At 43.0% G+C, this 23289-nt stretch overlaps 1 protein-coding gene across 2 annotated transcripts in view; it reads left to right on the forward strand.

Annotated features, from left to right (window-relative positions):
- The window catches only part of LOC121002805 (patched domain-containing protein 3-like), an 89395-nt gene that overhangs the window by 49371 nt on the left and 16735 nt on the right, over window positions 1-23289 (forward strand). For both annotated transcript variants that reach the window (XM_040434357.1, XM_040434356.1), the window contains exon 3: window positions 3927-4048. In XM_040434357.1, the coding sequence (XP_040290291.1) occupies window positions 3927-4048 (122 nt within the window). The remainder of the gene's footprint in view (window positions 1-3926; window positions 4049-23289) is intronic.

The following is a 23289-nucleotide window of genomic DNA, read 5'->3' on the forward strand; positions in this document are numbered from 1 at the left end:
TTTAAGCATTGGGGGCTGAGGTGGTTAATATTGTCTGTTCAAATATTGTCTGTGCAGTCTGCCCGATCCCCTGAAGACGCCATGTATATGGCGAAACATGTCGGGGGGCAGTAATTAAGTTTTTAGTTCACAGCAGACCCGGAATTAGTGTGTAAGCTACCGAGTAGCCTCCAGGCAGCATAGTGAGATATTGCGCCGCCATGAGAAACTAAGCATAGCCTTTGAACAGACAATATTAAGCTGACAGCTGGCAGCAAGTGTAGCGATCAAACAGCTACTATCACAGTCACCAAGCTGTGGTACTGCGCCGTCATGAGAAATAAGCCTAGTCATTGAACAGGCAAATTGAAGCATATAGCTGCCAGCTAGTGTAGCAATCAAACAGCTACCAATACAGTCACTAAGCCAAGTTACATGAAAAATAAATGTGTCAGCAACCACAGATAATGCAAAGCTAGCAGGCAGTATAAAAAGCAACAGTGTTATTATAGTAAGCCTAGAAGATGTACACACAGGCACTCAGCAAAAAAGACAATTTTTCCATAGCACGTTGTTACTGTTATACTAGCCTGCACCAGAAGTAAGCCAATTGCAACGTAGCACACAAAGGGTCTACTGTAGAGAGTTTTAATCAGTAGGTTAGATTTAAGTGCTCACTTTATATATATTAATTAAATGACTAATAAAAGCTAAATTTTACAAAAATAAATGCGAATAAAATAAAAAATGTACATGTCAAGAGCAGGCAACCAATAGTCTTTGACTAAATGTAAATATATGTAAAAAGTGCCTCTACATGTGCAAGGGTATACATAATTGTAATAAAAAAAGAGCTGCAATACCAAGCACAAATGGACGGCGCTGTGCTTGGTGAACAGAGAGAAGGCTGTGGCACTACTGTGAGCACCAGTGTCTTCTCAAACAGCTGATCGGCGTGGGGGCCCAGGTGTTGGACCCTTACCAATTATATACTGATGACCTACCTGGAGGATAGATCATTAGTTCAAAAATCCTGTAAAACTACTTTAATCATGTCTGCTCTTAGATGTCTCTTCTTAAGACTAAGTAAGTTTAATTCCTCTAATCTTTCCTCATAACTAAGACCTTCCATCAGTTTAGTTGCTCTTCTTAGTACTTTTTTCCAGCTCCAGGGCATTCTTACAGTTAACCAAAACTGAACTGCTTATTCCAGATGAGGCAGCACCACATCTTTGTAAAGTGGTATTTTTACATCCCTTTCTCGCGAGTCCATGCCTCTTAATACCTGACAATATTCTGCTAGTCTTAGAGGCAGCTTATTGACATTGCATCATGCTGTTAATTAGTCTACGATGATCTACAAATACACCCAAATCCTTCTCTACAAAAGACTCTCCCAGTTTTAGTCACTCTAGGACATATGACATATTTTAGTATCATGTGTGCTAGTTTTTGTACCCAGATACATAACTTTACATTTATCCACATTGAATCTCATTTGCCAAGTGGATGCCCAAACAATCAGAGTGCCCAAGTCAGTTTGTAGTTTATGGACATCTTCCATAAACTGCACAATACTACATAGCTTGGTGCAAAAAAAAAAAAAAAGTGGTAATTATTCCATCCTCTATATCATTAAAAAATAAATAAAAGGGGACCTAGAACTGTACCACTTATAACCCGGGACCATGTAAATTAAGAGTTCATTTACACGTCCCTAACTGTTTTGCGGTCCGCAAATAGCGGATCCGCAAAACACGGACATCAGCCATGTGCGTTCCGCATTTTGCGGACCGCACAGGGCCAGCACTATAATAGAAATGCCTTTTTTTGTCCGTGTCTTTGGACAAGAATAGGACATGTATTTTTTTGTGGGGCCACGGAACGGAAGTGCGGTAGCGGACCGCACACTGTCCCATTGAAAATGAATGGTTCCTCACCCGCTCCGCAAAATTGTGTAATGGATGCGGATCCATTTAGCGGACGTGTGAATGGACCCTAAGAATCATTTATTTTGGGGATTTATTTTTTCTTGCTCTCTTTAGTCAGCAGCCGTTTATTTTGTATTTTTGCAGAATCTATTTCTTTTTTCCCTTTGTAAATTTCAAAGGCTACGGTTGACCTCTCCAACTTGTATTTTAAAATGCCCTTTTGTTGTTTATAGCACTTTTTACAGTAACTGAAAGCCTTATGAGGTTTAATTCTAGCCTTATATACTTTTTACCTGTAGAAATACATTTTGCAGTGTAATTACCCTAAGTAGATTTAAAGGGAACCTGTCATGTGGATATTTTATTATAATCTAACTAATTATATACAATCATTAACTACTAAAAAGTACCTTAGATGTATTCACTTACTGCTGTGACAGATGGTTACCTCATAATATACACACAAAGATGCCGCATGCTAATGAGCTGATTTGAGTCCGGCGTGATGTCAGTGAGTCCAGCGTATATTTAATTCAGAGCTATAGCCACTCCCCTGCCCACATGCTGCTGATTCATATGGAAAATAACTGTCATTCAGCAGCAGGTGGGCGGGGAGAGTCAGGAGCTCATGAATATATAGGACTCATTATTATCAGCTGGAGCTTTTCAATACAAGATGTTGGCAGATTGACTGGGTCAATTAAAGAAAGTGACCCAGCATTTTGCTAAGAGAATCAGTCACTTATTTATGTTGCCCTTAGTTAGGACACCATAAAACTGGTGACAGGTTCCCTTTAAAGCTCTCCCATTAATCCTCTTTTTTTAATGTGTGACAGAAGCTGCTGCCAGTCTATGCCCTGAAATGCTGCCTTCAACCTAGGGATAGGTCATCAGTATTAAAATCCCAGAAAACCCCTTTTTACTGCTCCTAACTTTTTTGGAGAGTAGTTTGGATCCATTGACTCAGGACTCCTCTTCTATATAGGACCTCCTTCATTATCCAGTGTGCACCCCCATATTTATCTTAGATCATACTTTTTAGGCTTTATTCACATTTGCATCAAATTCACCAGGGTGCAGTTTTTTAATTGTCAGAATAATATAGCATACTTGGCTATTCTGCCTGCCCTACAAATAGAAACACGATGGAAGCTAAGTAAATCTCATTAAAGGGTTTTTTCAGTACTTTGATATTGATAACCTGTCCTTAGAATAGGACATCAATATCAGAATGGTAGGGGTCTAACAGCCAGCAACCCAACATTTAGCTGTTTTTTGGGCAGCTGCCAGTGCTGGAAACCATACAGAGGATGGAGCTAGTCTAGTATCCCAGACCTAGGGGTACTACAATTTGTATATTGTTTATATTGTTATATATTATGTATCTCATTGTTTGATTATGGCTGTAGCTACCAGCAAGAAAGGGATGGCAAATGCTGGCAAAGAACAGGGCTTACCATCCTGTTCCTCTCCTCCTGGTAGAAATGAGTTGGTCCTGTCCAGAGACAGAGGGGAGAGGAGGAAACTTGTTAAGCTCCTGCTCCTGATACAAATTTTCCAGAGAGAACCAAACCAATTTCTCTCAAGTAAAGCCTTGAGATTCCAGAGAGCAGTGTGGACTGCAACCATCATCATTTAAGACACTGATTAAATGACCACTAGGCCAGTATCACCTAAGTGCGGAATTGCCACCAACCAACCTGCTCCATATCCTCAATAACCCCAATACAATAATCACAAAAATCCAGTAGGTTTGAAATATGACTATCATGTTGCAGTTTTAGCAACTGGTGGGTCACAACAGTAACCCATTCACTTTAATTATTTACAATGCAGGCAGCGCTACACTGTTACCTTTGGCAACTAAAGTCATCATGTTGCCGAAATCTAAACAACCATGGAAATGTTTCTCTATATTTTTCTGTAAAAATATTATAGTCAGTAGTTAGCATAATGGTTGTTTTTCCTAACTAAAAAATTTACTATAACATAACATGTATTTATTTTTTATACTAGGTATCTTATTTCACGTCAGTATCACGACAGCAGGAATTTGATGGCACAACAAAGACTATAATTCCATTGTTTTCTATTACCTATTTTGTCACCATATTTTTTTCCATCATGTCCTGTGTAAGGTAAGGTAATTTTTGTAATAAAATACATCATGTGTAGAGATGAGCAAAGTATTGGAAAATTCGAAAACTTTAAAAAAAGAAATTAGCTTCTCGTGGCGGGTGGGCCTCCGCCATCTTGCTTGAAGATTTGAGTTGACGTCATCACGCCATCATGCTGGCTGGTGGACTTCGATTTGCTTAAGGCCTCTTGCACACTAATTACTTAGTCACAAAGCACATTTCTTTTTATGCAGTGGGTGCAATGACAGGGAGCGGAGATTGCACCACTCCCCATCATTGTATCCCTCAGATGCCGCATTCATACATGATCGCTGCATCTCATGTACATAACACGGTGTAAAAAAAATTAAAAAAATCATTACTTACCTGATTGATTTGCTTGTGGCGGGTGGGCCTCCGCCATCTTGCTTGAAGATTTTCGAGGCCTGAGTTGACGTCATCACACCCAAGATGACGCCATCATGCTGGCCGGTGGACTTCAACTTGCTTAAGGCCTCTTGCACACTAACGGTTTTTTTCCAGACCGTATACGGAACCATTCATTTCAATGGATCCGCTAATAAAACAAAAGGTACTCCGTATGCCTTCCATTTACGTAGACCCCTATATCAGACCTCCAGCCCAGACCCCCATATCAGACCTCCAGACCGCCACTAGACCTCCAGACCCCCATTAGACATCCAGATTCCAGACCCCCATATCTGACTTCCATAAGACCTCCAGACCCCCCAGTCCGACCTCCAGACCCCCAATCAGGACCCCATTAGACCTCCAGACCACCCAGTCAGACCTCCAGCCCCCCATTAAACCTCCAGACCCCCAATCAGACCCCCATTAGACCTCCGGACCGCCAATCAGACCCCTATTCGACCTTTAGACCCCCATTAGACCTCCAGACCCCCAATCAGACCCCCATTAGACCTCCAGACCCCCAGTAAGATCTTCAGATCCCCCATTAGACCACCCCAGACCTCCAGTCAGATATTCAGGCCCCCGCAGTCAGACCTCCAGCCCCCCCATTAGACCTCCATATCAGAACTCAGATCAGACTGTAAAATAATAAAATAACTTACCTCTCCTGTCGCCACTCTCCCTGTCCTGGCTGTCTCTTCTCAGGGCCCGCGCTGCAGTCACCTGACCTCCTTCAGAGTGCGCTCTGTACATCCTGACGCTGCAGGCAGCCAGGACACAGCAGCGCAGGCACTGAGAAGAGCGAGCAGGAGGAGGGGTAAGTACTGTACAGTGCTCACAGCGCTTCTCTACCCCTCCTCCTGCAGACTAGTGAGCACTTTTATTATGGAAGCGCTCGCTAGTATTCCCTTTATAAGATACACTGCATCTTATAAAGGGAAAAGCAATGAGTGCTTCCATCTGTATTGATGGTAGCGCTCATTTCTTCTGTTCTGGCACCCCCCTGGGCACGCCACTGCCTCTATCCATTGTATAGTGGATGGAGATGGACACTGCAGTCCTGCTGTCAATCATTTCAATTAAGAACTAAGTAGTGAACTGAGGTACAGTGCCTTGCAAAAGCATTCACCCCCTTGACTTTTTTAGTATTTTGGTGCCTCACAACCTGGAATTAATATGGATTGTTTGAGGATTTGCATAATTTCATTTACAGAACATGCCCACAACTTTGAAGATGTTTTTTTTTTTTATTGTTAAGCAAACAACAAATAGGACAAAATGACAGAAAAAGTCAATGTGCATAACTATTCATCCCCCCAAAGTCAATACTTTGTAGAGCCACCTTTTGCTGCAATCACAGCTCCAAGTCACTTTGGATAAGTCTCTATGAGCCTGCCACATCTTACCATTGGGATTTTTGCCCATTCCTCCTTGCAAAACTGCTCCAGCTCCTTCAAGTTGCATGGTTTGCGCTTGTGAACAGCAATCTTTAAGTCTGACCACAGATTTTCTATTGGATTGAAATCTGGGCTGTGACTAAGCCATTCCAACACATTTACATGTTTCCCCTTAAACCACTCAAGTGTTGCTTTAGCAGTGCGTTTGGGGTCATTGTCCTGCTGGAAGGTTTACCTCCATCCTAGACTCAAATCACGCACAGAGTGGTACAGGTTTTGCTCAAGAATATCCCTGTATTAAGCACCATCCATCTTTCCCTCAATTCTGACCAGTTTCCCAGTCCCCCAAGCATGATGCTGCCACCACCATGTTTCACTGTGGGGATGGTGTTCTTTGGGTGATGTGATGTGTTCGGTTTGCGCCAAACATAGCGTTTTCTTTGGCTGAAAAGTTCAATTTTAGTGTCATCATACCAGAGCACCTTCCTCCATACATTTTGGAAGTCTCCCACATGCCTTTTCGCAAACTCACAACATGCCTTTTTGTTTTTAGCTGAAAGTAATGGATTTCTTCTGGCCACTCTGCCACAAAGCCCAACTCTATGGAGCATACGGCTTATTGTCGTCCTATGGAAAGATCCTCTAGTCTCTGTAACAAATGAGCTAGGGGGCGGCACCACTCGCAGCGGCTAGGCGCACTAGGATCCAGTGCTGTACGTGGCTGGAGAGGACACACACAGACGGCGGTGCTCAGCTATGCAGGTGCGATGCAAGTTGAAGGTAATATAGAACGGAAGAAAGTAGCGGCACTCACCAGTGTGTAGTCAAAAGGATATGCAGCTTTATTTAATCCAGAGTTGCATCAGGCAGGGGGCAGACGATTCAAAACACGCATTGATCAGCTGATCAATGCGTGTTTTGAATCGTCTGCCCCCTGCCTGATGTAACTCTGGATTAAATAAAGCTGCATATCCTTTTGACTACACACTGGTGAGTGCCGCTACTTTCTTCCGTTCTATATTACCTTCATCCTCTAGTCTCTGCTGTGGAACTCTGCAGCTCCTCCAGGGTTACCTTAGGTCTCTGTGCTGCCTCTCGGAATAATGCCCTCCTTGCCCGGTCCATGAGTTTTGGTGGGCGGCCGTCTTTTGGCAGGTTTGCTGTTGTGCCATGTTCTTTCCATTTGGTTATGATAGATTTGATGGTGCTCCTGGGCATCATCAAAGATTTGGATATTTTTTTATAACCTAACCCTGACTTGTACTTCTCAACAACATTGTCCCTTACTTGTTTGGAGAGTTCCTTGGTCTTCATGGCAGTGTTTGGTTAGTGATGCCTCTTGCTTAGGTGTTGCAGCCTTTGGGGCCTTTCAAAAAAGGTGGGTATATGTAATGACAGATCATGTGACACTTAGATTGCACACAGGTGACATCATTTCACTAATTATGTGACTTCTGAAGGTAATTGGTTGCACCAGAGCTTTTTATGGTCTACCTAACAAAGGGGGTGAATACATACGCACATGCCAATTTTCTGTTTTCTATTTCTAAACAACAGTTTTATTTATATATTTTTCTCATTTTACTTCACCAACTTAGACTATTGTGTTCTGATCCATCACATAAAATTCAGATTAAAAAAACATTGAATTTAAGGCTGTAATGTATCAAAATACGAAAAAAGCCAAGGGGGCTAAATACTTTTGCAAGGCACTGTTAAAGCTCCAGAAGCTCAGGAATAAAGAGCAATAGAGAATTGGTAGGGAAACAGAAAAGAAGCCAACTGGTTCATTCATTCTGAAAGCAGCCGGGGCCTGTAAAATAGAGAAGTCGGAAACAGAGACAACTCTGCAGCCTTTAAGTAAGGTAATGTAAAGCCCAGTTCTCAATGTATTTATATATTTCCCGAAAGCATAACAGAGGAACAACACAATGCAGAGGTATGTTCACACTAGGTGAAAATGGTGCAATTTCTGTGTCACAGAATTTTTGTCAGTATATCTATAGTGTATTACAGCACCAGCAAAGTACATGAAATGTTAACGAATTTTCATCCATATGCTGCAGAAAAAATCCACAGTGGAAATCTGTGGATTTTTCTGCAAAATCCACAATGTAAATACCTCTGGGGAAAATCCACCCTATTTAGCATAGATTAAATCAAAATGATACAACATTGTAACTAGGGTTGTCCCGATACCGATACTAGTATCGGTATCGGGACCGATTCCGAGTTTTCTCGGCGGTACTCAGCCGCCGATACCCCGCCCCGATACATAAATAGAATACTATGGGCGTAACTATGGGCGGGGCCCGGTGCAGTCACTGTACTCTTACACCGGGCCCCGCCGCTCACCAAAGTATTTATAAACGTGAATCCTTATCCTGTTATTAAGTTGAACTAACGCTGCCCTCTCCCATGTTCCCCTGTATCCCCCTGTATCCCCACAGCACTTACTTAAGCTTCCATAGCAGGCAGAGCAGACGGCAGCAGTAACGTCACTCACTGACGTAGAGCGCCTGCTCCGCCCACTTTATGAGTGAAGCAGGCGGAGCAGACGCGCGACGTCAGTGAGTGACGTTACTGGTGCCGTCCGCTCTGCCTGCTATGGAAGCTTAAGTAAGTGCTATGGGGATACAGGGGAACATGGGAGAGGGCAGCGTTTATAAATACTTCGGTGAGCGGCGGGGCCCGGTGTATTGGGGGACACTGTTATGAGGGGGATCTGTGGATGACATATAGCAGTGTCATCCACAGATCCTCCCCATAACAGTTCCATCCACAGATCCCCTATAACAGCACCATCCACAGATCCCCCACCAAATAACAATGCCATCCTCAGATCCCCCCACCCCATAACAATGCCATCCACAGATATCCCACCCCATAGCAGTACCATCCACAGATCCCCATAACAGTGCCATCCACAGATCCCCCATAACAGTGCCATCCACAGATCCCCCATAACAGTGCCATCCACAGATCCCCCATAACAGCACCATCCACAGATCCCCATAACAGCGCCATCCACAGATCCCCCATAACAGTGCCATCCACAGATCCCCCATAACAGTGCCATCCACAGATCCCCATAACAGTGCCATCCACAGATCCCCATAACAGTGCCATCCACAGATCCCCCATAACAGCGCCATCCACAGATCCCCATAACAGCGCCATCCACAGATCCCCCATAACAGTGCCATCCACAGATCCCCCATAACAGTGCCATCCACAGATCCCCCATAACAGTGCCATCCACAGATCCCCCATAACAGTGCTATCCACAGATCCCCCATAACAGTTGCCATCCACAGATCCCCATAACGTGCCATCCACAGATCCCCCATAACAGTGCCATCCACAGGTCCCCCATAACAGTGCCATCCACAGATCCCCCACATGACAGTGCGTCATCCACAGATCCACAGATCCCCCAAAACGGTCACATGACATTTAAAAAAAGTATCGGTATTCGGTATCGGTGACTACTTGAAAAAAAGTATCGGTACTTGTACTCGGTCCTAAAAAAGTGGTATCGGGACAACCCTAATTGTAACTGTATAAGATATACAAATATGGACTAAACCAGACAAGTCCAGACACCATTTCACTTAACAACTAAGTAGTGAAATGAGGTATGTAGTTCTGGCACTGGACCTACTGCAGAACAGCTAATCGGCAGGGGAACGAGTGTCAAATCCCCGCAAATAGCGTATTAATCCTGGACAAGTCCCATTTGAAGAGTTTGTCCAGGATTTTACTATCCTCAGGATAATCCATGAATACATTATTGGCGGGATCTGACACTCGCTCCCCTGCCGATTAGCTGTTCTGCAGTAGCTGCAGCGCCAGAACTACATACCTCATTTCACTACTTAGTTGTTAAGTGGAATGATGTCTGGACTTGTCTGGTTTAGTCCATATTTGTATATCTTATACAGTTACAATGTTGTATCATTTTGATTTAATCTATGCTAAATAGGGTGGATTTTCCCCAGAGGTATTTACATTGTGGATTTTGCAGAAAAATACACAGATTTCCACTGTGGATTTTTTTCTGCAGCATATGGATGAAAATTCGTTAACATTTCATGTACTTTGCTGGTGCTGTAATACACTATAGATATACTGACAAAAATTCTGTGACACAGAAATTGCACCATTTTCACCTAGTGTGAACATACCTCTGCATTGTGTTGTTCCTCTGTTATGCTTTCGGGAAATATATAAATACATTGAGAACTGGGCTTTACATTACCTTACTTAAAGGCTGCAGAGTTGTCTCTGTTTCCGACTTCTCTATTTTACAGGCCCCGGCTGCTTTCAGAATGAATGAACCAGTTGGCTTCTTTTCTGTTTCCCTACCAATTCTCTATTGCTCTTTATTCCTGAGCTTCTGGAGCTTTAACAGGTGACAGTAAGTCAGGAAGATGCCAGTAGCACAAAGGTTAAAAAATGACAAGCTCAGATTCTTGTCTACAAATGCTCGCAGTTTAGGGAATAAGATCAATGAACTTGAGGCTATAATGGCATCTGAGAATATAGATGTAGTGGCTGTTACTGAGACGTGGTTCAAGGGGAGTAATGACTGGGATATAACAATACCAGGGTTCTCTCTATACAGGAAAGACAGAGAAGGCAAGAAGGGGGAGGGGTGGCCATGTATGTGAAAGATAGCATAAAATCTAATTTGATACAAGTTAGCGAGAACAATTTAGAGTCAGTTTGGGTTACCTTGCAGCTTGATAATCATAAGGTAACTCGTGTAGGTGTGATATATAGACCACCTAGTCAAGTCAAAGAATTAGATGATCTACTAGTTGAGGAAATAGCTAAAATGACATTGAAGGGGGAAGTTATCATTATGGGAGACTTCAATCTTCCTGATGTAAACTGGAAAACCAAAATAGCTAGTTCTGCCAGGAGTACAGATATTCTAAATTCCCTACTGGGATTATCTCTACAGCAAGTAGTTGAGGAGCCAACCCGGAAGGAGGCCATTTTAGATTTAGTATTGACAAATGGGAATTTGGTATATGATATTACTGTAGGGGAAAGCTTGGGATCTAGTAATCACCAGTCAGTGTGGTTTACTATAAGTACAGTGACTGAGTCACACCACACAAAAACAAAAGTTTTAGATTTTAGAAAAACGGACTTTTCTAAAATTAGATTAGTGGTATACGAGTCCCTATCAGATTGGAACAGTTTTATTGGAGTCCAGGAGAAATGGGACTACTTAAAAGTGGCACTATTGAAGGCAACAGAAAATTGCATTAGGCTTGTCAGTAAAAGCAAAAAAAGGAAGAGACCACTGTGGTACTCAGCAGAAGTGGCCAAAATCATTAAAAACAAAAAGATAGCATTTAGGAATGATAAAAAAACAAACAAATGAGGATGACAGGCAAATTTATAAAATTAGGCAGAGAGAGGCCAAACAAGTTATAAGAGCTTCTAAAGCACAGGCAGAAGAGAAATTAGCTCAGTCAGGGAAAAAAGGCGATAAGGCATTCTTCAGATACATAAATGAAAAAAGGAAACTAAAACAAGGAATTACCAAATTAAAAACAAAAGAAGGAAGGTATATGGAAGAAGACAAAGAACTATCTGACTGCCTCAATGAATACTTCTGTTCAGTTTTTACAAAGGAAAATTAAGGAAAAAGACCTCAGTTAGGAAAGAAGACTAATGAATCTTTTGATGCATGTGTCTTTACAGAGGAAGAGGTTCAGCTGTCTAAAATTAATACAAATAAGTCACAGGGGCCTGATGGGATACACCCAAAGCTATTAAAATAGCTCAGTGGTGAACTAGCAAAACCATTAACAGATTTATTTAACCAATCACTGGCAACAGGAGTCATCCCAGAAGATTGGAAATTAGCAAATGTTGTGCCCATTCACAAGAAAGGTAGTAGGGAGGAATCGGGCAACTATAGGCCAGTAAGCCTGATATCAATAGTGGGGAAATTAATGGAAACTATACTTAAGGAGAGGATTGTGGAACATCTAAAATCCCATGGATTGAAAGATGAAAAACCGCATGGGTTTACTTCAGGAAGATCATGTCAAACTAATCTTATTGATTTTATTTATTGGGTGACTAAAATAATAGATGGCGGAGGTGCAGTAGACATCGCTTATCTAGACTTTAGTAAGGCTTTTGATACTGCCCCACATAGAAGGCTTATCAATAAATTGCAGTCTTTGGGCTTGGACTCCCATGTTGTTGAATGGATTAGGCAGTGGCTGAGGGACAGACAACAGAGGGTTGTAGTCAATGGAGTATATTTAGACCATGGTCTTGTTACCAGTGGGGTACCTCAGGGATATGTTCTGGGACCCATATTGTTTAATATCTTCATCAGCGAAATTGCAGAAGGCCTCGATGGTAAGGTGTCACGGAAGGTGTACAGAAAACTAGAAGACACAAAATGAAGATCCGACTGACTGGATCCAAAACTAAGGAACCAAAGGGATAGCCCTGCAACAGACCTGGCTCTCTCCCTAACTGCTCAGCCTATGCAAAAATCTCAATGGTAGATGATAGCATATCCTCGTACCTCGACTGTATAACACCTGAACACCCTATAATAGTGAGGGGACACGACCACCGGCTCCCTACACTTGATACGGAGGGAGTCAGGGTCACCTGGGATCCAGAAAACAGGGAAATACAAATGAATGAACAAAACTTATCTGTAGAAGACTCAGTAGTAGCATCCAGCATGCATACACTCCAGGAAGTTGTATAAACCGCAAAGTGATGCAGTATGGGAAGGGATTTAAAGGGATGCAATCAGTGCAACTACATGACAGCTGAGAGAGGCTAACGAGATGAGAAAATGAAAGCAAAACAAAAGGAACCTCAAGGAGGAGGTTCTGAAGGACGTCTGTCAGAGCTTCTTAGATGTCTGGTGGTGACATAAGGTGTGTCTTTTTGCTGATGACACTAAGATTTGTAACAGGGTTGATGTTCCTGGAGGGATACACCAAATGGAAAAGGATTTAGGAAAACTAGAGGAATGGTCAAAAATCTGGCAACTAAAATGTAATGTTGATAAGTGCAAGATAATGCACCTGGGGCGTAAAAACCCAAGAGCAGAATATAAAATCAGTGATACAGTCCTAACCTCAGTTTCTGAGGAAAGGGATTTAGGGGTCATTATTTCAGAAGACTTAAAGATAGGCAGACAATGTCATAGAGCAGCAGGAAATGCTAGCAGAATGCTTGGGTGTATAGGGAGAGTGTCACCACCAGATCTCTCAGAAGTTCTGTTTCTCAGATAAGTCTATCCCTTTATTTGTGTTTTCCTGTTGGCTTGATTCTAGGTGACCCTGACTCCCTCTGTATTAGTGCAGGGAGCCGGTGGTCCGTGTCCCCTCACTATTATAGGGTTTTCAGGTGTCACTCAGTCTAGGTACGTGGACATGCAACTTTCTATCACAGAGATCTTTGCATGGGCTGAGCAGTCAGGGAGAGCTATAGGGCTTTAATAGGGCTCACCCTTTTGTTCCTTAGTTTGGGATCAAGTCAGTCGGATCTTTATTTGTTACTTCTTGTTTTCTGCAACACCATCCGTGACAGAGAGGAATTACCAGTAGAAAGAGGGAGGTGCTCATGCCGCTGTACAGAGCACTAGTGAGACCTCATTTGGTGTATTGTGCTCAGTACTGGAGACCATATCTCCAGAAGGATATTGATACTTTGGAGAGAGTTTAGAGAAGAGCTACTAAACTGGTACATGGATTGCAGGATAAAACTTACCAGGAAATGTTAAAGGACCTTAACATGTATAGCTTGGAAGATAGACGAGACAGAGGGGATATGATAGAAACTTTTAAATACATAAAGGGAATCAACAAGGTAAAAGAGGAGAAAATATTTAAAAGAAGAAAAACTGCTACAAGAGGTCATAGTTTTAAAATAATATCAGGAAGTATTACTTTACTGAGAGAGTAGTGGATGCATGGAATAGCCTTCCTGCAGAAGTGGTAGCTGCAAATACAGTGAAGGAGTTTAAGCATGCATGGGATAGCCATATAAGATAGGGCCAGGGGCTATCCATAGTATTTAGTATATTGGGCAGACTAGATGGGCCAAATGGTTCTTATCTGCCGACACATTCTATGTTTCTAAGTCAGGACGTGACAGTTTGCTAAATTTAACAAATGCTGTGCGTCACCTTCATAAATTTGGCTCACAGACCGTTTTCTTAAGGCCTCATTCACAGGAATTACATAGATTGTGTCAGAAAAAACTGATGGTTTTACATGCAAGTTCAGACAGTTTTGTCTGTTTTTGTGTTCAGCGTTTCAGTTGTTTCTATGTAGATACATTCAGTTTTGTTGTGTTTTTCACGTACATGAAGAAAAACTGAAGAATAACAATCTCCTAGAAACCATAATTGAAAAATGCATTGCATCCGGATCCTTTCGGGATGCCCTGGACGAACTGGTTTTCCGTCCGGATGTGATGCATGTAGAGAAAGCATCCAGAGTAAATCCTGACACATTCATTTAAATGGGTCTGTGCATAAGAGTTGCAGCATGTTCTAGAGCAGCATTCCCCATTTCCAGTCCTCGGGGTCCAACTACCATTCATGATTTGGGAATATCCCACAGAATGAATACCTGTGGTAAATCCTGATACATTAAAACTAAATATATCACCTGTTGAATAGTAAGGAAATCCTGATAATGAAGGGAGGTTTGCTTATCGGAAATTGGAGATTTATGTCTATCTCTCTATTTCGTCCCTTCTATTCTATTCCTAGACTGTTGTCTTTGTTTCCTATACAGTATAACCCGCTTGTTCTGTGTATTATTACACCTTTTCCAGTCCTTCATACACCGCAGGAGTAACACACAACCCTCGCAGATACTTATATATAATAATAGTTTACTGATAACATAGAGATAACAAAGCAATGGATATTATACATAAAGATACAGACACTACAAATAACACAACATATAGAGGACACCACCACACACAGCTGCCTCCATTCCTGCCCTCCCAGGATGCTAAGCAATGTGGCTAATAATGTGTATGTATATCAAGTATATCCAGAGTCCTGGATCTACACTTCTAACCAACTCACTTTCATTACCTGACCATTAGTACATGTACATATAGAGACTCATGCATAAATAGCATATATATAATCAACACATAATACAATCGCAGTCTACAAATATCTATATGTACACATATAAAGTCTACTGAGATATTATACTTATATACATACACATATAACCAGATATGTACTAAGCTTGCTTCTGAAGTGTTGTTGGTCCAAGGGCTGGCAGGAAGAGAGCGCCTCCCAAGTTTCATGTCACCTATATGTTCCTGTGTCCCAGCCCCCACATGGACTCCACCCTGTGACCACCCAAATATCTTCCCAATCTGTTGGCCAAGAGAATGTTGTCCAAGTGCTTTTACAATGTGCCCTTCCTGCCTTTGATGTGCTAACAAGGGACACAATGACCAAATGGTTACTGGCCATACTGATATCACTAAATGGGTGAATACCACTGGATATTAATATGCACTATATACAATTATTAGGCATATTTGTGTGGTCATCAGGCTGAGGTTCTGGCTGAGAGCCATATTTTCCTGTAACACCTGAAAACCTGGCAGTTAGGTGGGCCCTGAGGACTTGAGTTGAGGAACACTGTTCTAGAGCGTGTGTTTTTCACATAGCCTTGGCTCCATAGATGTGAATAGTGCTTGCATGAAAAACAGAACGTACCTGGATGCAATACGGATACAATTTGTTTTTCACTGATGGTTGTTAGGACATGTGAATTATTATTCTTAAGTTTTTCTTCATGCTTATGAAAAAGGCATCAAAGCTGACTGCATCCATTCGGAAAAAACGCACACATTGAACACAATCACAGACTAAACCGATTAAAATTGCATGCAAAATCATCCGTTTTTATCTTGAACAGATCCTGACACAATTCGTATCGCTCACGTGAAAGAGCCTTATACAAATAGACGCAAGCGAAGACTGCAATTTATCAGCTGTTGGTCAGGTGATTGGAAGATATTGCCTCATCCCATGTATTATTATTCTGTGGATAATACAATTGCTCAGTAGATGGCAGCAAACCTTAGTGTTGTTCCTCACTCACGCTTTTGCTAATGCACACATTATATATATATATATGTATACAGTGGATATAAAAAGCCTACACACCCCTGTTAAAATGTCAGGTTTGTGATGTAAAAAAATGAGACAAAGATAAATCATTTCAGAGCTTTTTTGCACCTTTACCCCGGGTTCACACCTGAGCGTTCTCAAAGGAGCGCTCTGTATGCCCGATTGTACGGGCGTTTACAAGTGCGCATACAGAGACAAGCGATCACACATTGTCGCGCGTTCCCGAAAGTCTATGTACGGGAACGCGGGACAAACGCCCAAAAAAACGCTCAAGTACTTGTTTGAGCGTCGGGCGTTTTACAGCGCGATCGTACGCGCTGTAAAACGCCCAGGTGAGAACCATTCTCATAGGGAAGCATTGGTTTCTCCTTGTTGTGCGTTTTACAGCGCGTAGGAACGCACTGTAAAACGCTCAGGTGTGAACTTAGGGTTAATGTGACCTATATGCCTCATGCACATGACCGTTGTTGTGTCCCGTGTCCATTGTTCCGTTTTACGTGATTTTCTGCGGACCTATTGACTTTCAATGGGTCCGTGGAAAACTCGGCTAATGCACCGTTTGTCATCCGCGTCCGTGATCCGTGTTTCCAGTCTGTGAAAAAAATATGACCTGTCCTATTTTTTTCACGGACAACGGTTCGCGGACCCATTCAAGTCAATGGGTTCGTGAAAAAACACGGAGGCACACAAGATTGTCATCCGCGTCCGTGTCCGTTTTTTTCTTATCATTTGCATGGCAAACTTGACTTAGATTTTTTTTTACTTTCTTTCATGTCTGGAGATCCTCCAAAAATAAGGGAAGACACACGGAAACAAAAATGGACACGGATCACGGAACAACGGAACCCCTTTTTGCAGACCGCAAAAAAATACTGTCGTGTGCATGAGGCCATAAACTGTACAACTCAATTAAAAAACAAACTGAAATCTTTTAGGTAGAGGGAAGAAAAAATATAAAAATAAAATAATATGGTTTCACACCCTTAAACTAATACTTTGTTAAAGCACCTATTGATTTTATTACAGCACTCAGTCTTTTTGGGTATCAGTCTATTAGCATGGCACATTTTGACTTGGCAAGATTTGCCCACTCTTCTTTGCAAAAACACTCCAGATCTGTCAGATTGTGAGGGCATCTCCTGTGCACAGCCCTCTTCAGATCACCCCACAGATTTTCAATCGGATTAAGGTCTGGGCTCTGGCTGGGCCATTCCAAAACTTTAATCTTGTTTTGGTGAAGCCATTCCTTTGTTGATTTGGATGTATGCTTTGGGTTGTTGTCATACTGAAAGATGAAGTCCCTCTTCATGTTCAGCTTTCTAGCAGAAGCCTGAAGGTTTTGTGCCAATATTGACTGGTATTTGGAACTGTTCATAATTCCCTCTAGCTTAACTAAGGCCCCAGTTCCAGCTGAAGAAAAACAGCCCCTTGGCATGATGCTACCACCACCATGCTTCACTGTGGGTATGGGGTTCTTTTGGTGATGTGCAGTGTTGTTTTTGCGCCAAACATATCTTTTGGAATTATGGCCAAAAAGTTCAACCTTGCTTTCATCAGACCATAACACCTTTTCCCACATGCTTTTGGGAGACTTCCGATGTGTTTTTGCAAAATGTAGCCTGGCTTGGATGTTTTTCTTCATAAGAAAAGGCTTGCGTCTTGCCACTCTACTCCATAGCCCAGACATATGAAGAATACGGGAGATTGTTGTCACATGTACCACACAGCCAGTACTTGCCAGATATTCCTGCAGCTCCTTTAATGTTGCTGTAGGCCTCTTGGTAGCCTCCCAGACAAGTTTTCTTCTAGTCTTTTCATCAATTTTGGAGGGACGTCCAGTTCTTGGTAATGTCACTGTTGTGCCATATTTTCTCCACTTGATGATGACTGTCTTCACTGTGTTCCATGGTATATCTAATGCCTTGGAAATTCTTTTGTACCCTTCTCCTGACTGATACCTCTTAACAATGAGACCCCTATGATGCTTTGGAAGCTCTCTGTGGACCATGGCTTTTGCTGTGGGATGCGACTAAGAAAATTTCAGGAAAGACCAACTAGAGCAGCTGAACTTTATTTGTGGTTAATCAGAGGCACTTTAAATGATGGCAGGTGTATGCTGACTCATATTTAACATGGTTTTGAATGTGAGTGCTTAATTCTGAACACAGCTACATCCCCAGTTATAAGAGGGTGTGCACACTTATGCAAACACATTATTTTAGTTTTTTTTTGTTTTCTTCCCTCCACCTAAAATATTTCAGTTTGTTTTTCAATTGAGTGGTACAGTTTATAGGTCACATTAACGGTGTAAAAAGTTCTGAAATGACTTATCTTTGTCTCATTTTTTTACAGCACAGAAACCTAACATTTTAACAGGGGTGTGTAGACTTTTTATATCCACTGTGTATATATATATATATATATATATATATATATATACTGTATTTATTACTCACAAAAGGTAAGGGATATTTGGCCTTTACCCTTTATTGAAACAAATGCCAACACCAATGGTGGGTATACCCCCACATAAAATGGCAGTGTCTCAAAAACTTGTCATGTGGCCTTGAGCATCAATTACAGCTTGAAGAACAATGTATCATGCTGTTCACATGTCAACTTATTGTCTGCTGAGGCATGGCATCCCACTCTTCTTATAGAGACGGCCTGCAGTCATTGAGGTTCTGGGGTACAAAGTTAAGAGCTTATACACGGCAAATCAGCTGATCCCATAGGTTTTTAAGTCTGGAGAAAGTGCAGGTGCAGCGGCCTTATCCTACCAGGGGTCCCTTAAAGTGGAAGGAGACCCTGGCCTGTTGTGATTCCACTTGCTTTGCAGCGGGCGATTGACAGCGCCTGGGGTATTTCTTGTCCCTTAGGAGGTTTCTACTAAATTCGTCCCTCTTATAGAGCAAGTAAACGTGACACCAGTTGCGGTTAAGCAATAAGAACATGGAGTCCCCTTTGTAGATGGTGATGTTGGTACCCAGGGTAGGATTTCAAGAGTGGTGTAGAGCAGCCGACAATGTCTCTGTAGATGTTGCATAGACGTGTAACGGTGCTCCTACCTGGATGTCCTTGGATGCCAGACGTGGTGTAGTCCAAAGCAAGTGCAAAAAGGGTAGTTGAACTTGGATGATGAACAAGTGGAATAAATGGAGTCCAGACTTGTAGTAACGTTGAACAGTTGCTTTTACTTGGCATAAACTGTAATCCAAACTGTTTCCAAATGGTATCTTGGTCATCAGCAGGTATTGGCATTAATGGCAGGCAAACGCTTCTCTGCAACAATTTCAGCTCTGCTATGCTAGCTGGAGTAAATAGGAACTCTTCCTCTTCTGCTGGAACTTAGTTTAGCTCTAGTCTGTCTCTTACTTGAATCCTAGGAACTTCTTGGCCTTGCTTTGAAGTACCTCAAGCTCACTTATGCTTGGGTGTGCACAACCTCCAGTGATAATGCTGACGTGGGACTAACAGTAGCTATCCAGACAGGACCAGGGCTGCTGCCTTCCCCTAGCAGGGGTTAATTCAGACAAGACTCCTCACACAACCTCTCCCCACGAGGGGGTAGGGTAGAATGACCTACTCACTACCTAAACTCCTCCCTCTTTAGAGAGGGCCAGAATCGAACTAGGAGGTCCCTCTCCAGGGAAACTAACCTTGCAAATGATGCCGACATCTGCTGGTGTACCAAGTAATTACATGAACATAACCAGTTGCATGAATAAATATGCACATTATTAGGAGATGACAAGAGGAACATTAGGTAATATAAATTAGCACATAGGAGACAGTAGCAAGGTTCCAAAAAGAAGTGGTAATGGCACTCCGGGACATTACACAGGCCTCTCCATTTGAGGTACCCCAGTCTCCAGCAGCTGTTCCCTAATGATGCCACCTCAATGAGCTGGCACATTGTTGTCCATGAAGATGAAATTAGGCCTGTGTTGTTGATGCAGAGGAACAATGATTGGATTAATGATGTTGTTCAACTATTATGGGCTTGTCACTGTACCATTTACAAAGTTTAGGTCAGTTCTGTATTGAATAGACACACCTGCCCACACTGTAACACGAACACCACCACCAAAGGTTCATCTGGTGACAACAGTGGCTGATGCATAGTGTTCTCCTTCACGTCTCCAACATTGATGGCGGCCATCATTTCTGCTCAGCGTGAATCAACTTTCATCAGTGAACAGCATTGAAGCCCACTGGTACCTCGTCCAGCGTAGATTCTTCCTGGCCCATGCAAGACAATGATGCCTGTGCCAGGTGGTGTGGTCAGGTACCCTTGCAGGTCGTCTAGCATGCAGACCACGCTGATGTAAACGGTTTCAAATGGTCTGACGTGACACTTGGGTGCCTCGCACCTCCCTTAAATGTGCCTGGAGTTGTGTGGCATTTATCATCCGATTCCACAGGGCATTGGTCACAATGAAGCGGTCATCAGTGTGGAATGTGGCCAAAGGATGTCCACTTCTATGTCTTTCTGTGACTTTTCAAGTCTCTATGTATCTCTGTTGCAACCTGCTGAACACGCTCTGTGACACTCTAAGCTCAATGGCCACTTCCGTCTGAGAACTTCCTGATTGAAGCCTAACAATGGCGAGGTACTGTTGATCAATTGTTATGTGTTATCTTGGACTTATGATGTCAAAATGTGAACAGCATGTTGAGAAGGACTGTTTAAAGGGAACCTGTCACCGGGATTTTGTGTATAGAGCTGAGGACATGGGTTGCTAGATGGCCGCTAGCACATCCGCAATACCCAGTCCCCATAGCTCTGTGTGCTTTTATTGTGTAAAAAAAACGATTTGATACATAAGCAAATTACCTGAGATGAGTCCTGTCCCTGACTCATCTCACTAATGGTTGCGCATCACTCATTTCTTCCAACTGATGTGTAAATAACTCCTCTGACAGATCAAGTGAAGCAGCTGTGGTGCTACTGTTGGTGGTTGCGGCAGGCGGGCGAGTGGTAACTTTAGAGGTGCCCGAAGCTGAGCTGGAGGAGGATGGTGCGTCAAGGTTCCGAGCGGAAGCTGTAGAAGATTGGGTGTCCTGTGTTAGCCAGTCAACTATGTCCTCAGAACTTTTCGACATCATCCCATTTGTTTTCTTCCTGGAGCGTGCCCTGCGAAGAGTGCTGGATCAGGCCGTAGATGAGCGTGAAGAGGAAGAGGAAGAGTTGTGGGCACCATCACCACCAGAAACAGCCTTATCAGCATCGCTTGCTGGACCTGCGGCAACGCTGGAAGAGGAGTCTGAGGAAGAGGAGTCAGAGGAGGAATGTGGCTTTGAGGAGGAGGAGGAAGACCAACCATAGCAGGCATCCCAGGGTGCTCGTTGTCACCTATCTGGTACCCGTGGTGTTGTACGTGGCTGGGGGGAAGAACAGACCTTCAATGACATCAGTGAGGACGAGGAACGGAACATGAGTAGCTCGGCATCCAACCTTGTGCAAATGGGGTCTTTCATGCTGTCATGCCTGTTGAGGGACCCTCGTATAAAAAGGCTGAAGGAGAACGACCTGTAATGGGTGGCCACGCTACTAGACCCCTGGTATAAGCAGAAAGTGCCTGAAAATGTTACCGAAATACCGGAAGTCGGAAAAGGATGCAGCAGTTCCAAAACAAGTTAAAAAAGTATGCTTTACACAGCGTATAAGGGTGATGTCACAGCACAACGGGAATCTAACAGGGGAAGAGGTGAAAGTAATCCTCCTCCTCCCACGACCACGCCGGCAAGGACAGGACGCTTTACAGATGTGTTGTTGATGGAGGACATGCAGAGCTTTTTAAGTCCTACGCATCGCCACAGCCCTTCGGGGTCCACCCTCAGAGAACGACTCGACCGACAGGTAGCCTTAACTGCAGATATCGACACTCTGAGGAGCGATGAACCCCTTGACTACTGGGTGTGCAGGTTTGACCTGTGGCCTGAGCTATCCCAATTTGCGATAGAACTTCTGGCCTGCCCCGCTTCAAGTGTCCTGTCAGAAAGGACCTTCAGTGGCAGCAGGAGGTATTGTCACTGAGAAGAGAAGTCGCCTCGGTCAAAAAAAGTCTAGATTACCTCACTTTATTAAGATGAATGAGGCATGGATCCCGAAGGGACTGACAGTGGGCGATACATTTGACTAAAAAAGGCCTGATGAGATGCCTTGGGCTAAAAATGGTCCACATGCTGCTGTATTTTATCTCTGCATGCCGGATGACTTGCGTGACTACTCCGCCACCAACTAGGGTTCAAGCCGCAATGTTTTAGTGCACTTTCTGCCTGGAAAACATCAAGTTTTAGCAGCTGCAACAATACCTATTTTTTCAGGCATGTGTACATACCAAATTTTTCTGGCCTCTGGTGCTGCACTGTGGCTGCAAAAAAAAAGGCACATACATGTGTCAATTCCCCTTCGTGATCGTTACCTTGTTGTGGTGAAGGGGGTTGCTTATCACAATGAAGCGATCACCTCTATGAGTGTGTTGGCAATGGCAATGTTGGCACACCCCAGATGAGATAAGGTCGTTGCTTCATTGTGAACAGACCAAAAGCGATCGGCTGGATAATTTTGCATAGAAAAAACATAAATTTTCTTTGTGATCATCTAAGGTGATCATTAAAGCCTACTTTGTTTTCTGGGTCACTCAACTGTCACTGAACTACCTCAGCATGACCATAGACTTTGAAAAACCGCCATCGCCTGCAATCTCCCAAACGTGCGCACGAGCACAGTCATCACTACACCAAGATTGACGCATAGAGGAATAAAATTTATGTCATGAGTGTGTCAACTATTGACAACTCTTTGCGGTTGTCTAAACTCTATTCCATACACGTCCCCTGATAGGGGACGTAACAGGGATTAAACTGATAGGAATAGTATTACTTAACATACCACTCATATTGGGATTGCATAGTACATTGCACGGCGCACGCACAGTGCCCCAAATTGGAAGTAAGAGGACCAACCAAGCATCTTTTTCCATCTCCCGGTTCCTAAACTCTATTCTTTACAGGTCCCCTGATAGGGGACGTAACAGGGATTAAACTGATAGGAATAGAAACATACATAGCATAGAATGCGTCGGCAGATAAGAACCATTTGGCCCATCTAGTCTGCCCAATATACTGAATACTATGGATAGCCCCTGGCCCTATCTTATATGAAGGATGGCCTTATGCCTATCCCATGCATGCTTAAACTCCTTCACTGTATTTGCAGCTACCACTTCTGCAGGAAGGCGATTCCATGC

This window comes from Bufo bufo, chromosome 5 (assembly GCF_905171765.1).
Source record: "Bufo bufo chromosome 5, aBufBuf1.1, whole genome shotgun sequence".
In the NCBI taxonomy this organism is placed as follows: domain Eukaryota; kingdom Metazoa; phylum Chordata; class Amphibia; order Anura; family Bufonidae; genus Bufo; species Bufo bufo.